Source organism: Salmo salar, chromosome 23 (genome assembly GCF_965601325.2).
Source record: "Salmo salar chromosome 23, fSalSal1, whole genome shotgun sequence".
NCBI classification, from domain to species: domain Eukaryota; kingdom Metazoa; phylum Chordata; class Actinopteri; order Salmoniformes; family Salmonidae; genus Salmo; species Salmo salar.
The window spans coordinates 30466308-30482247 of record NC_138313.1 but is presented as its reverse complement, the minus strand read 5'-3'; the positions used below and the strand labels follow the sequence as shown (position 1 = coordinate 30482247).

General features: G+C 46.3%; 1 protein-coding gene and 1 long non-coding RNA gene across 5 annotated transcripts in view; both read left to right on the top strand.

Moving 5' to 3' along the window:
* The window catches only part of LOC106584364 (casein kinase I), a 50394-nt gene extending 43313 nt beyond the window's left edge, over window positions 1–7081 (top strand). For all 4 annotated transcript variants that reach the window (XM_014169592.3, XM_014169589.3, XM_014169591.3 and 1 more), the window contains 2 exons: window positions 3821–3927; window positions 4198–7081. In XM_014169592.3, the coding sequence (XP_014025067.1) occupies window positions 3821–3927; window positions 4198–4252 (162 nt within the window). In that variant the 3' untranslated portion in view covers window positions 4253–7081. The remainder of the gene's footprint in view (window positions 1–3820; window positions 3928–4197) is intronic.
* Window positions 7082–10708: 3627 nt separating this feature from the next.
* LOC145862998 (uncharacterized) lies at window positions 10709–13492 on the top strand. Its single transcript, XR_014382312.1, has 2 exons — window positions 10709–11072; window positions 11353–13492. It is a non-coding gene; the product is annotated as an uncharacterized LOC145862998 (long non-coding RNA).
* The last annotated feature ends 2448 nt before the right edge of the window (window positions 13493–15940 follow it).

The window sequence follows — 15940 nt, the reverse complement described above, 5'->3', positions numbered from 1 at the left end:
GTCTGCCTGTGTCGCTGTCTGTCTGCCTGTGTCGCTGTCTGTCTCTGTCTGTCTGTCTGTCGCTGTCCGTCTGGCGCTGTCTGTCTGTCGCTGTCTGTCTGTCGCTGTCTGTCTGCCTGTGTCGCTGTCTGTCTGCCTGTGTCGCTGTCTGTCTGCCTGTGTCGCTGTCTGTCTGTGTCGCTGTCTGTCTGCCTGTGTCGCTGTCTGTCTCTGTCTGTCTGTTTCGCTGTCTGTCGCTGTCCGTCTGGCGCTGTCTGTCTGTCGCTGTCTGTCTGCCTGTGTCGCTGTCTGTCTGCCTGTGTCGCTGTCTGTGTGCCTGTGTCGCTGTCTGTGTCGCTGTGTCGCTGTCTGTGTCGCTGTCTGTCTGTCTGTGTCGCTGTCTGTCTGTCTGTGACGCTGTCTGTCTGTGACGCTGTCTGTCTGTGTCGCTGTCTGTCTGTCTGTGACGCTGTCTGTGTCTGTCTGTCTGTGTCGCTGTCTGTCTCTGTGTCGCTTTCTGTCTGTCTGTGTCGCTGTCTGTCGCTGTCTGTCTGCCTGTGTCGCTGTCTGTCTGTCGCTGTGTCTGTCTGACGCTGTCTGTGACGCTGTGTCTGTCTGCCTGTGTCGCTGTGTCTGTCTGCCTGTGTCGCTGTCTGCCTGTGTCGCTGTCTGCCTGTGTCGCTGTCTGCCTGTGTCGCTGTCTGTCGCTGTCTGTCTGTGTCGCTGTCTGTCTGTGTCGCTGTCTGTTGCTGTCTGTCGCTGTCTGTCTGCCTGTGTCGCTGTCTGTCTGCCTGTGTCGCTGTCTGTCTGCCTGTGTCGCTGTCTGTCTGCCTGTGTCGCTGTCTGTCTGTCGCTGTGTCTGTCTGTGTCGCTGTCTGTCTGTGTCGCTCTGTCAGTCTGACGCTGTCTGTGACGCTGTCTGTGACGCTGTCTGTGTCGCTGTGTCTGTCTGTCTGTGTGTGTCGCTCTGTCTGTGTGTGTCGCTCTGTCTGTGTGTGTCGCTCTGTCTGTGTGTGTCGCTGTCTGTCTGTGTGTGTCTCTGTCTGTGTGTGTCGCTGTCTGTCTGTGTGTGTCGCTGTCTGTCTGTGTGTGTCGCTGTCTGTCTGTCTGTGTCGCTGTCTGTGTGTCGCTGTCGCTGTCTGTGTGTCGCTGTCGCTGTCTGTGTCGCTGTCTGTCTGTGTCGCTGTCTGTCTGTGTGTCGCTGTCTGTCTGTCTGTGTCGCTGTCTGTCTGTCTGTGTCGCTGTCTGTCTGTCTGTGTCTCTGTCTGTGTCGCTGTCTGTCTGTCTGTGTCGCTGTCTGTCTGTCTGTCTGTCTGTCTGTGTCGCTGTCTGTCTGTCTGTGTCGCTGTCTGTCTGTCTGTTTCTGTCTGTGTCGCTGTCTGTCTGTGTCTGTCGCTGTCTGTCTGTGTCTGTCGCTGTCTGTGTCGCTGTCGGTCTGTCTGTGTCGCTGTCTGTCGCTGTCTGTGTCTCTGTGTGTGTGTCGCTGTCTGTCTGTCTGTGTGTGTCGCTGTCTGTCTGTGTGTCTGTCTGTGTCGCTGTCTGTCTGTCTGTGTCTCTGTCTGTCTGTGTCGCTGTCTGTCTGTCTGTGTCGCTGTCTGTCTGTCTGTGTCGCTGTCTGTCTGTCTGTGTCGCTGTCTGTCTGTCTGTGTCGCTGTGTCGCTGTCTGTCTCTCTGTCTGTCTGTCTGTCTCTCTGTGTCGCTGTCTGTGTGTGTCTGTCTGTGTGTGTCGCTGTGTGTGTCGCTGTGTGTGTCGCTGTCTGTGTCGCTGTCTGTGTCGCTGTCTGTGTCGCTGTCTGTGTCGCTGTCTGTGTCGCTGTCTGTCTGTGTGTCGCTGTCTGTCTGTCTGTGTCTCTGTCTCTGTGTCTCTGTGTCTGTCTGTCTGTGTCGCTGTCTGTCTGTCTGTCTGTGTCTGTCTGTTTCTGTCTGTGTCGCTGACTGTCTGTGTCTGTCGCTGTCTGTGTCGCTGTCGGTCTGTCTGTGTCTCTGTGTGTGTGTCGCTGTCTGTCTGTGTGTGTCGCTGTGTGTCTGTCTGTGTCGCTGTCTGTCTGTCTGTGTCGCTGTCTGTCTGTCTGTGTCGCTGTCTGTCTGTCTGTGTGTCGCTGTCTGTCTGTGTCGCTGTGTCTCTGTCTGTGTCGCTGTCTGTCTCTCTCTCTCTCTGTCTGTCTGTCTGTCTGTCTGTGTCGCTGTCTGTCTGTGTCGCTGTCTGTCTGTGTCGCTGTCTGTCTGTGTCGCTGTCTGTCTGTGTGGCTGTCTGTGTGTGTCTGTCTGTGATTCTGTCTGTGTCGCTGTCTGTCTGCCTGTGTCGCTGTCTGTCTGCCTGTGTCGCTGTCTGTCTACCTGCCTGTGTCGCTGTCTGTCTGCCTGTCTGTGACGCTGTCTGTCTGCCTGTCTGTGACGCTGTCTGTCTGCCTGTCTGTGACGCTGTCTGTCTGCCTGTCTGTGTCGCTGTCTGTCTGTGTCGCTGTCTGTCTGTGTCGCTGTCTGTCTGTGTCGCTGTCTGTCTGTCGCTGTCTGTCTGTCGCTGTCTGTCTGTGTCGCTTTCTGTCTGTTTGTGTCGCTTTCTGTCTGCCTGTGTCGCTGTGTCTGTCTGTGTCGCTGTCTGTCTGTGTCGCTCTGTCTGTCTGACGCTGTCTGTGACGCTGTCTGTGTCGCTGTGTCTGTCTGTCTGTGTCGCTGTCTGTGTCGCTCTGTCTGTGACGCTGTCTGTGTCGCTCTGTCTGTCTGTGACGCAGTCTGTGTCGCTGTGTCTGTCTGTCTGTGTCGCTGTGTCTGTCTGTGTCACTGTGTCTGTCTGTCTGTGTCACTGTGTCTGTCTGTCTGTGTCGCTGTGTGTGTGTGTCGCTGTCTGTCTGTGACGCTGTCTGTCTGTCTGTGACGCTGTCTGTCTGTCTGTGTCGCTGTCTGTCTGTCTGTGTCGCTGTCTGTCTGTCGCTGTCTGTCTGTGTCGCTGTCTGTGTTTCTGTCGCTGTCTGTCTGTGTCGCTGTCTGTGTTGCTGTCTGTCTGTCTGTGTCGCTCTGTGTCGCTGTCTGTGTTGCTGTCTGTCTGTCTGTGTCGCTGTGTGTCTGTCTTTCTGTCTGTGTCGCTGTGTCTCAGTCTTTCTGTCTGTGTCGCTGTGTCTCGGTCTTTCTGTCTGTGTCGCTGTGTCTCAGTCTTTCTGTCTGTGTCGCTGTGTCTCGGTCTTTCTGTCTGTGTCGCTGTCTGTCTATCTTCTCTGTCTGCCTGCTCTGCTTCACTCATCCAGGCTGATAACAGGGGAGGGAAGCACAGTCGGGAACCCTGCGGCCGTTGAAGCCATTATCAGGACAGGAACCCCCTCCCCTCTCCCTGGAAAAGGGTGTGATATAGGATCTGATTGAGCATGCACTGTCTCAGCACAGACTCAACCTTTAAAGGGATGAAGGGGCAACAGCATCTCAGGAGATGCCTGTTAGCTACACCCTTCACATGAAAACATGACAATTTGGAAGTGGAGATTTCACATCTAGAGTCCTTTATGGCGCAATTATGACTCGCTTAAAGTGATGTACAGTCTGCCGTCTCAGATGATTACATTTTGAAGATGATTTTTTTGAGCAAATGTGCCATCTAGGGTTTTGGAAGGGAATTGCATCCTTTGAAATAATGACCTCTTTTTACCAACGAGTAAATCCATTTTAAGTTTAAATGTCACGTGCACAAGTACAGTGAAATGCCTTTCTTGCCAGCTCTTTTACATTGTAATGTCGTCAAAGGTAAGAGTCATAAGCTAATGCTCACTCTCACTTCATATGAAGGATAAATGACAAGATAATTAGTCATGCACAGACATCCTGTCTGAATTCCTTGTCTTCACCTGTACAGGTGATGAGCTCGACGAATGGAGAGCTGAACACTGACGACCCGACGGCGGGACACTCCAACGCTCCCATCACTGCTCCCACCGAGGTGGAGGTGGCTGATGATACAAAGTAAGACAGCTCTGTCCCTGGCGTTGACTGCAGTGGCTCACCATGCTCTGCTCGGTCGCACTACCTCTGGCAGTCGTGGCCAGAAACACAGTCAAATTATATCTGAACCCAGTCATTCAAAATCCTGTTACAACAAAACATTTAACAGATTCCACGTTTACGGCCTCTAATGTTCAGTTTCGCTTTTTTTTAGCTTTAAAACATTGCATTTTTTGATATGCAACATTCATTTCCTTTTGAAACTAAATGAGTGTGTCCCCTTGCCTGCAGGTGCTGCTGTTTCTTCAAAATGAGAAAGAGGAAAACTCTCCAGCGGCACAAGTGAAGAGAAGACCTCGGCGGGAACTTGAAACATTCTGCTCACTTTCAAGTTTCAAATGGAAGAAACCACACCGATCACCCATCCTATCTCCCTTCCCCAGTCTCTCTCTCTCTCTCCCTCTCCCTCTCGCTCTTCTCCATCTTCCTCAGCGCTCTTCTGCTACAGGCGTGTAAAGCAATGTTGTCCTACAGACTTTGTGGGCTTCACAACAGACACTGGCTTCCAAAAGAAAGAAACCGTTAAAGTACCTGCATAATAAAGAGAGAACGTTTTAAAAGCTGTAACAAAGAAACGCGAATATCGTGGCGTGAATAGAAGATAATGATACTGTTTGAAACAGTTCTTGTATTCTAGATTCCATACATAGCATTTACTGTTCAACAGCCATTGATCTGAGGGAACTGTCAATGAGTCGAGGGAAAGAAATCTGTTCCATAGAAATAGTCCTTTATTTGTGGGATCAAGGTAAGAAGCAAGACTGAACTATACTAATGATAACTCTGGAATCACTGAGCGCAACAGGAAACACCATCTAAATCACAATTGGAGGATTTTTATGTTGTTGAGTTTTTTTATTTAATCCTCTGTTGTTTTCAAAGTCAACTCCCTGGATTGAAAACAAATGTCTGTTTTAGTGTACTGGAATTCATTTTGTATTCTTTTTTTCTTCTCTGGCTTTCATTCTGTCAATGTGGACTTTGTAGCACAGTCACTGGCCTCAGGTACTGTGGAAGACTGAGAGTAACTGATATTAAGCTCTCTTCTTCTTGTTGCACTTTTGGAAACAAAAAGAAAGTACAATGGAATTCTAGGTTTGAAATTAACAAACAAGAAAACAACTGAAGACTGATCTAGGAAGAGTCCTATACAAGGCTAACACTGACTGTACAAAACATTAAGAACACCTTCCCAATATTGAGTTGCGCCTCCCCCCCTCCTTTTGCCATCAGAACAGCCTCAATTCATCGGGGAATGGACTCTACAAGGTGTTGAAAGTGTTCCACAGGGATGCTGGCCCATGTTGACTCCAATGCTTCCCACAGTTGTCAAGTTGGCTGGTTGTCCTTTGGGTGGTGGACCATTCTTGATACACACAGGAAACTGTTGAGTGTGAAAAACCCAGCAGCGTTGCTGTTTTTGACACCAACTGGTGCGCCTGCCACCTACAAAACCCTGTTCAAAGACACTTCAATATTTTGTCTTACCCATTCACCCTGGCACACACAATCCATGTCTCAATTCTCAATTCTTCTCAAGGCTTAAAAATCCTTCTTTAACCAGTCTCCTCCCTTTCATCTACACTGATTTGAAGTGGATTTAACAAGTGACATTAATAAGGGATAATAGCATTCACCTGGTAAGTTTGTCATGGAAAGAGCAGGTGTACATAATGTTTTGTACACTCAGTGCATATCTGAGTACGGGCCGAAATGTCAATTTACATGAAAAAAGATATCTTTCAGTTTTATTTCTACATCAGAATAATTTACCAGGAAATCATAGTTTGTGCCTTTCCAAGTAAAATGTTTAAAGCTCAAGTAAGTGTCCTGCAATGACATTTTATCTGAACTGTTCCAAATGTTACTCATTAACTGTGTGCGCGCGTGTATCTCTGAAAGCATCGTCTTTCTGACATGCTCAGTAAAGAGGTCCTACTGTCTCACAACCACCGTGTCCATCTCCTCTGCTAGGACAATCAAAGGATCTTTACAGTTTAACTCTCTAGATTCACTCGACAACAACAAAATAGGAAAGATTTGATAGCTTGTGCATTGTGAGCTAAGCAATTCTAGTCATTGATGGTGGCTGATCAACGTTAGGGGTAGCATGCAAATACGTCATGTTTATGTTTGAAGACGAAAATGAAGCAATTTTCCCATCGATGACTGAAGTTGCCACAAGACTTGAATTGGATACAAAACCGTTTTTCTTTTGAAGTTCCTCGCTGCAGTAGTTTTGTGAATCTTTGTTTGAAAGTTGTAATGGTCTATGATTTTCATGGCTTAACATGAGATGTGTGTTCGGCCACAACAACGTGCTCCGTCATCTCAAATGTGTATATAATATATATATATTATATATATATATATATATATATATATAGTGTAGGTACAGCGGTCCCAAATCGTTTTTTTTTTAATCAAAGATGGCCGCCGTGTGTGGTCTCAAACATTAGTTCACAAGCGAAGCCCCCCAAACCCCCTTGATTGTTATACTGTAAATATCCCCTTCTACGAAAGACATCACTATGCCCTTTTAAAATAGCATTCCATATGCTAGTGTCATCATTGTGCTTATGAGTCAACGCCATGTGACCCAGAATGTATTGTTGTCATGAGATCAGTCATACATGTTATGTTTTTATTTTTATTTTTTTCTGGAGAAGTTAACATGAGGGCATTGGGGTAGTAGGGTTGCTAAAAAAAATGGAAATATCAATAGCAGCTATGTACATTTTTATAAACGTCTCAAACTAAGAAGAGCAGGGGAGACATATTGGGCTAAAAATGTGATGGAGTTAAATTAAGGAAATAATTAGTCTCTTTTGTAAATAGCAATACCCATGAGTTTTAAATTGGGATTTTAACATGTAGTGGAACTGTTTCCAGTTTGGTTGTTTTCCCATAACTTTAAAAAAAAATCTGAAATCTATTTGATTCCCACTATTTGCTGTTTGCCACCATGCTGGTAGAACTCTTTTCCAATTCCTTTCCTCCTAGTTTAACCCCTGGCTATACTGTGAGTGCTCTGGTGATACAATATTCAAGTGATACAATATTCAATGCAACAGAATGGATATGAGTTTCACCAATACAAGAAGCTTTATACTTATGGTCATTCTGATTCTTAACAGGGCAAATCTCCATTATGATTGTGCAGTGTCTCCATTATGATTGTGCAGTGTGAGCTCTGGTGCAGTATTTGTCACGATGCTTTACTCAAATTATGCTCAACTTTTTCAATATGAAAATATCACTGATTGTAATCACGATGCTGTTGATCAACCTGTATGGTATTGGTCATGTCTTGTTTGGAGTTTGAACTAACCTCCTGTTCTTGACGTGTTATGTGAGCGAAGTGAGATGGGGAAGTGAAACATACTGTAGAAGGCTTAGCCTGTTCAACTGCCATTAGTATTAGGCTAGAACTGGGCTACATATACCTGACTCACCATGTGGGTAATAAAAGATCAAAAAGCCCTTTTGGTAACATACATTTACCACCCACACAAGCAGCCTGGTCTCATAGACTAGATGTAACATAGTAAATGTAAAACCAGGACACTCAAATTAGTATGGTAGGGTTACATAAGACAGGTTACTTTAGACAAAAACAAACTTACTACTTTTTAGCTACTTTGCTACTACTTAGCATGTTAGCTAACCTTGTAATTCGTTACATACCCTGCCTACATGGCCAAAAGTGGTTTTGGCTATTTCAGCCACACCCGCTGCTGACAGGTGTAAAAATATCAAGCACACAGCCATGCAATCTCTACAGGAAAACATTGACAGTACGGAAGAGCTCAGGGACTTTCAACTTGGCACTGTCATAGGATGCCACCTTTCCAAAAAGTCAGTTCGTAAAATGTCTTCCCTGCTATAGCTGCCCAGGTCAAATGTAAGTGCTGTTATTGTGAAGTGGAAACATCTAGGAGCAACAACGGCTCAGCCGCGAAGTGGTAGGCCACACAAGCTCACAGAATGAGACCGCTGAAGCGCACAGCGGATAAACATTGTTTGTCCTCGGTTGCAACGCTCACTACCGAGTTCCAAACTGCCTCTGGAAGCAACGTCAGCACAATAACTGTTTGTCGGGAGCTTCATGAAATGGGTTTTCATGGCCGAGCAGCTGCATGCAAGCCTAAGATAACAATGCTCAATGCCAAGCATCCATTGGACTGGAGCAGTGGAAATGCATTTTCTTGGAGTGACGAATCAGTCTTCATCTCAGTCCAACGGACAAATCTGGTTTTGGCAGATGCCAGGAGAATGCTACCTGCCCCAATGCATGGTGCCTACTGTATAGTGCCAAGTATGGTTTGGTGGAGGAGGAACAATGGTCTGGGGCTGTTTGTCATGGTACGGGCTAGGCCCCTTAATTCCAGTGAAGGGAGATCTTAACGCTACAGCATATAATTACATTCTAGACGATTCTGTGCTTCCAACTTCGTGGCAACAGTTTGGGGAAGGCCCTTTCCTGTTTCAGTATGACAATGCCCCGTGCACAAAGCGAGGTCCATACAGAAATGGTTTGTCGAGATCAGTGTGGATGAATTTGACTGGCCTGCACAGAGCCCTGACCTCAACCCCATTGAACACCTTTGGGATGACTTGGAACGCCAACTGCGAGCCAGGCCTAATCGCCAACATCAGTGCCCAACCTCACTAATGCTCTTGTGGCTGATTGGATGCAAATCCCCGCAGCGATGTTCCAACATCTAGTGGAAAGCCTTCCCAGAAGAGTGGAGGCTATTATAGCATCAAAGGGGGGACCAACTCCATATTAATGCCCAGGATTTTGGAATATGTTCAATGAGCAGGGGTCCACATACTTGTGGCCATGCACTGTATCATATGAGTTAGAGCAGTGGTCACCAACCGGTTGATCGCGATCACCTGGTCCATCTCCAAGGCGTTCCTAGTCGATCACCAAACATTTCTGGAGAAAAAAAAAGATAAAGCCTTCCCTTTTTATTTATTTTTATTCATTTATTCACCATGTTGGCGGTAGGTGCACTTGATTCAGCAGCCCTAACGCCGGGAAGGCAAAGTGTTCCCATTTTTATCTATTTCATCTGTCTGAAGGTAGAACAAGCCCAGAGAGCAAATTCGAGTGCACCTATAGGCCTACTGGCCAATCAGATAGCTCAGATCACTGTGTCTGCACAGTTTCCTCGAGCCAAATCAAATTTTATTGGTCACATACACATGGTTAGCAGATGTTAATGGGAGTGTAGCAAAATGCTTGTGCTTCTAGTTCCGACAGTGCAGCAATATCTAACAAGTAATCTAACAATTCCCCAACAACTACCTAATACACACAAATCTAAAGGGATGGAATAAGAATATGTACATATAGATATATGGATTAGCGATGGCCGAGCGTCGTAGGCAAGATGCAATAGATGGTATAAGATGCAGTTTGTACATATGAGATGAGTAATGTAAGATATGTGAACATTCTTATTAAAGTGGCATTGTTTAAAGTGATTAGTGAGTGTCTATGTAGGCAGCAGCCTCTCTGAGTTAGTGATTGCTGTTTAGCAGTCTGATGGCCTTGAGATAGAAGTTGTTTTTCAGTCTCTCAGTCCCAGCTTTGATGCACCTGTACTGACCTCGCCTTCTGGATGGTAACGGGGTGAACAGGCAGTGGCTCGGGTGGTTGATGTCTTTGATGATCTTTTTGGCCTCCCTGTGACATCGGGTCCTGGAGGGCAGGTAATTTGCCCCCGGTAATGCATTGGGCAGACCGCACCACCCTCTGGAGAGCCATGCGGTTGCGGGTGGTGCAGTTGCCGTACCAGGCGGTGATACAGCCCGACAGGATGCTCTCAGTTTTGCATCTGTAAAAGTTTGTCAGGGTTTTAGGTGACAAGCCACATTTCTTAAGCCTCCTGAGGTTGAAGAGGCGCTGTTGCACCTTCTTCACCACACTGTCTGTGTGGGTGGACCACTTCAGTTTGTCTGTGACGTGTACGCTGAGAAACGTAACTTTCCTCCTTCTCCACTACTGTCCCTTTGTTGTGGATAGGGCAGTACTCCCTCTACTGTTTCCTGAAGTCCACGATCATCTCCTTTGTTTTGTTGACATTGCGTGAGAGGTTGTTTTCCTGACACCACACTCCGAGTGCCCTCACGTCCTCCCTGTAGACTGTCACGTCATTGGCAAACTTGATGATTGAGGTTGGAGGCGTGCATGTCCACGCAGTCATGGGTGAACAGGGTGTACAGGAGGGGGCTGAGCACGCACCCTTATGGGGCCCCAGTCTTGAGGGTCAGCGAAGTGGAGATGTTGTTTCCTACCTTCACCACCTGGGGACGGCCCTTCAAAGTCCAGGACCGGGGTTGAGACCCAGGGCCTCCAGCTTGGAGGGTACTATGGTGTTTGAATACTGAGCTGTAGTCAATGAACAGCATTCTTACATAGGTATTCCTCTTGTCCGGATGGGATAGGGCAGTGTGTTGGCGATTGCATCGTCTGTGGACCTGTTGGTGCGGTATGCAAACTGAAATGAGTCTATAGTGGCAGGTAAGGTGGAGGTGATATGATCCTTGACAAGTCTCTCAAAGCACTTCATGATGACAGAAGTGAGTGCTACGGGGCGATAGCCATTTAGTTCGGTTATCTTAGCCACCATTGCCTTCTTTGGGTACAGGAACAATCTTGAAGCATGTGGGGACATCGGACTGGGATAGGGACTGATTGAATATGTCCGTAAACACACCAGCCAGCTGGTCTGCGCATGCTCTGAGGACGTGGCTAGGGATGCCGTCTGGCCCAGCAGCCTTGCAAGGGTTAACACGTTTAAGTGTTTTACTCATGTCAGCCACGGTAAAGGAGTGGGGTGGGGGCGCAGTCCTTGTTAGTGGGCCGTGTCGGTGGCACTGTATTATCCACAAATATCCTCAAAGCGGGCGAAGGTGTTTAGTTTGTCTGGAAGCAATATGTCGGTGTCCGCGACGTGGCTGGTTTTCTTTTTGGAGTCCGTAATCGCCTCTAAAAAGAAGCCTTGAATGCCTTGGTACTATGAGATTTTAAAACGTTAAAACTATGACTAGAGAGATCCAACGAATAGAGCTAAGAGTTGCTGTTTCTATGTGTAAGTCAATGTTTAAGTTGTTATTCATTACTGTCAACACTTTTATAAGCCATAAAATGCACGTTCTCCCTAACTCCACACGCTACAACCAGCACTGCAATGAATGAGTATAGCAAAGTGTTCCGATAAGCTTGTTATTAATATCGGCTTGTCTTTTTTTTTATATAGAGGAATATTTCACTTTCTCTGGTCATAGGAGTAACAACATGAATTGGTGCAGGAGGCAGAAATAATGCAGTGCGACTTGTCTTTTTTTTTCTTCTCCCCCTCCAATTTGTAGTCTCATCGCTGCAACTCCCGTATGGACTCGGGAGAGGCGAAGGTCGAGAGCCATGCGTCCTCCGAAACACAACCCAACCAAGCTGCACTGCTTCTTGACACAATGCACATCCATCCCGGAAGCCAGCCGCACCAATGTGTCGGCTGGCGACCTGGTCACGGTGCACTGTGCCCGGCCCGCCACGGGAGTTGCTAGTGCGCGATGAGACAAGGACATCCCTGCCGCCAAACCCTCCCTAACCCAGACGACGCTGGGCCAATTGTGCGCCGCCCCATGGGCCTCCCGGGCGCGGCCGGCAGCGACAGAACCTGGGCTCGAACCCAGAATCTCTAGTGGCACAGCTAGCACTGCAATGCCGTGCCTTAGACCACCGCGCCACCCGGGAGGCCGACTTGAGTTTCTCCATCAGCTGGAAGACTGTCCCTTTTTCTCAATAGAGGGACGGTGAGTCTGGTAAGACTCATCGCTGCTCCCTCAGACTGACCATCAGACGCAGGCCATCAGTCAAGTTAAACCAAAACAATAAGCTAATTATGCTCACTTAGCTGTGCCTCACAAGTAATACAGAAAATGATCTACTACCTGTGTTCATGTTCCTAATTTAAAAATATATAATTTTGAAATGGTCTGAAAAGAACAACATTGGCAGAGCAATTCAAGAATAGCCAATAGGCAGTGATAATGTATTGGGTCTAGAGCCTACTGCACAAACCTCATTGCTACATAACTGTTTTTAATTGGTTAAGTTTGCAGAGGCTTACGTTTTTTAAGTCATGTTTTTAACAAATCTGAGTGATAGATCTCGGCTTGCATTTTGATGCAGAAAGTGATCTTGACTCAAAGATTGGTGACCACTGAGTTAGAGGAACAGGAATTGTGACCTTGTTGGGCAGCAAAGTGGGGCTTTTGTATATGTCGAGATGAGCTTCGCCGATAAAGTGGCCAATGGCATTGGTGTCATCATAATCCAGATCCTGCATCCCTACAAGTGAGTCTGGACCAGACTGATCTGTTCCTCTACCTATCCCCACTGGCGCTGTCTTGCAGAAACCAGGGTACTTACAAAATGGATGGACATCAAATTAATACATACCATAACAAAAGTAACATATATCATACTCATTGGCATGTCCCGGATTTACATTTACAATGTTAGTCCAGGTTGACGCAAGGATTCAAGTATTTTAACACTAGATTACTATGAGTATCCTAGTCTGCACTTGGATGGTATGATATTGGTTTCTACAGGCCTGGAAATGAAAGTGGAGAACCATCACATTCATGGGTTTCATTTTGACAAGTGGCATTGAAGACATGTGCACTCACTGAAAATGTAATTTTCCTGTGGATAGGAGTCTCTGGCTTGTGCGTGCAGGTTGAGACTCATAGCCTGCGTAAAGTATATTTCGTTTTAGGATTAGGTCACACTACCTCCAAGCTAGGTCCTATTTTAAATCGTTTCAGCTGATCAAGCAGGGGAACAGCTTGATGTAGGCTAATCCTAATTTTGCTGGTTTCATCATTCTAGGAATGTTGTGTGTTTTTGGAGTAGCCTAGTGCAACGGAGAAAATTATCCTTAGCTCTATTGACAGGATATTCGATTGACCGCACTAACAATGGAAATGCATGTCTTCAAAGATGGAATTTGGACGCTTACGTTGGCGGATCGGGTGGGACCATTCTAGTCAATGAGAGGGCAGATAGCGTGTGAACAACAAGCCATAGAGATAGAGGCGCATATGTGTCATTATAGCATCCGTAACAGAATGGCCATTTTAAAGTACCGGTAGTACATTTTCTTCTTCATTGGCTGATTGCTCCCAACTCATAGGAATCACCACCCTGGTGACTACTTTAAAATGATGGAAGCCCTCAATAGTAATGGCCAAGCTAAAACGGGTTATATCTATAATGAGTCCTCTATCTAATTATTACAAGCAATAGTGTGCAACTGCAGCCCACAATGTGGGGCAATCTGCAGGAACGCCCCCCTCGAATATCCCATTGGTTCCTTCATGAACATCCCCCACCCCTTCAGCATCCCATTGGTTACTGCTTGAACGCCCCCTCTATAGCACTTCCCATTGGTTCGTACACGAACATCTCCCCGTGTCGAAAAATATATATATATCAACATTCCAACCTCGTTTAGTGTGATCTGTTCAATTGTTGCACTATTTGTATTCATTTGCATCACTGTCAATGATAATTTTATTTTGAAGGCGTACCGCAAATTCCACTATTGTGACTAATCCTTATTGTGTCTAGTTTCACATAGGTGGGTCCGACCATCATTAATCAAATAAGAACTGTCATATAAATTAGGGGAATGTTAGATTATGACACCTAGCTAAATGGCTAGCTTGCTAAATATACCTACTGAAACAGATTTTCGTTTTTCTAGAACATTGTTTGCATCCATCAGTTAACTAGCTGTTTTTTTTATGACGAGTATTTTCCCAGAGTTTGGGGAAGTGTGTCTGCGCTGAAGTGCGGCAGTTGCAGGTGCGGGACACAACACTTTACCAGCATCATAGCGTACGTATCCGTGAATCGCTGAAACATGAAATACAAGTGATAGTGTAATTTATGTGTAAAAACTACGTAAAAAAAAATAATGAACGTGTTAAATTATTATCTGGTGTGCATTCATATTTAGGTCCTGATTGGTCAACAAGCTTATTTGACTTGTATCTTTTTTGACACACAAAGACACGCGCTCCATAAAAACCAGGGTACAACTTTGAGTAATTGTATTACAGTGTTGTATACGTTCACAAGACAGCTGTCGCGTTCCTATGCCCAACGCCTGGATAGGTATTTTAAGTATCAGCTAACCACATATGTAAAATAAATCTGGTACCAGACGGCAACAGTCGATGACGTGACAACGGTTGGTTGATGCATGCAACGTCTGTGCAGGGGTGGTTCTACCGTGGTGATTGTGACCGGTGGTGTGTCCTTAGCAGCAGCAATTTCCCTTTGCACCCTCCTTATCTGGCCTATTAGTATCCGCCAACGTAAACCTCCAAATAAATTGTTGGCCGTGTTCCCCTGTTTAGAAGTTGCTGACGCATGCCAGATCTTTACAACGCCTGGATAGTTATTTTAAGTATCAATGAACGACGTCATATGTTAATGAAAACTGGTGCCTTGACAGAACAGTCGATGACGTGGCACACAACAATTGATTGATAAATGCAACGTCTGAGCAGAGGATTGCGACTTTTATTTGAGTGTTGCAGTATCTGGTTATTGGGTTGTGTTGGAGGGTATGGTGGTGGTGTTGTAATTTACTGCTCTTTATTCCAGTCTCACTGGAATATAATTTAAACAGTGGGAGATCTGCTCTATAGACAGGTGAAGTATTTGGTCTTTGCCACACAAAATGTTTTACGCCATAAAATAAAGCCACGCCTCCCTCTAGTGTCAACATGCTGAACTACACCTCAGTTTGATATGGGCCTTCCGCACAACAGCACTCAAACATGGGCATACTGGTTGAATATCTGAGTTTTCTATCCCCTTCCTATAATCGTTCTCTCCTCATAGGTTTCCCCAGTGCTTCTGTCCAGATCAATAGTGTGCAACTGCAGCCTGCAGGAACACCCCCCTTTCACTCTCCACCCTCAAACATGACACCGCCATGCTTGTGACACTTTGAATGTGGTCAAAAGGGAAATAAAAGTATTGTCTGAGTTTTTTCCGACCCCACCTCCCAGAGTCCTACTTGCTAGCTAGCTGGAGCGAACACCTGCCCTGTCGAACACCTGCCCTCACCGTCATTAACAGAACTGCGGGAAAACAGTGCCAACAGGGGGCATTGTTTACCGGTATACGGCAAGCTAGATACCGTTGTCTCCCCCGCCCCTTCTTCTGTTGGGTTTATCGGCGGCTGGCATCCAACGTTGTTCTAGCTTAAAATTGACCAATATAAGTATAAAGAGGGGTTCCTGCAGATGCAGAAATGCTGCAAAAGCACCCTTCTCGTCCAGATGGAGGCAGAAGTTAGAGAATGAGACTACACAGCAGTCAACTGAAGTACAGAGATTCATCATTACACTGACTCATCTGTGGGGAAAACATTGTGCCTGTTCACAGGACAAATCAAATCAAATCAAATTTATTTTTATATAGCCCTTCGTACATCAGCTGATATTCTCAAAGTGCTGTACAGAAACCCAGCCTAAAACCCCAAACAGCAAGCAAAGCATGTGAAAGAAGCACGGTGGCTAGGAAAAACTCCCTAGGAAAAACTCCCTAGAAAGGCCAAAAACCTAGGAAGAAACCTAGAGAGGAACCAGGCTATGAGGGGTGGCCAGTCCTCTTCTGGCTGTGCAGGGTGGATATTATAACAGAACATGGTCAAAATGTTAAAATGTTCATAAATGACCAGCATGGGCAAATAATAATAATCATAGTAGTTGTCGAGGGTGCAACAAGCACGTCCGGTGAACAGGTCAGGGTTCCATAGCCGCAGGCAGAACAGTTGAAACTGGAGCAGCAGCACGGCCAGGTGGACTGGGGACAGCAAGGAGTCATCATACCAGGTAGTCCTGAGGCATGGTCCTAGGGCTCAGGTCCTCC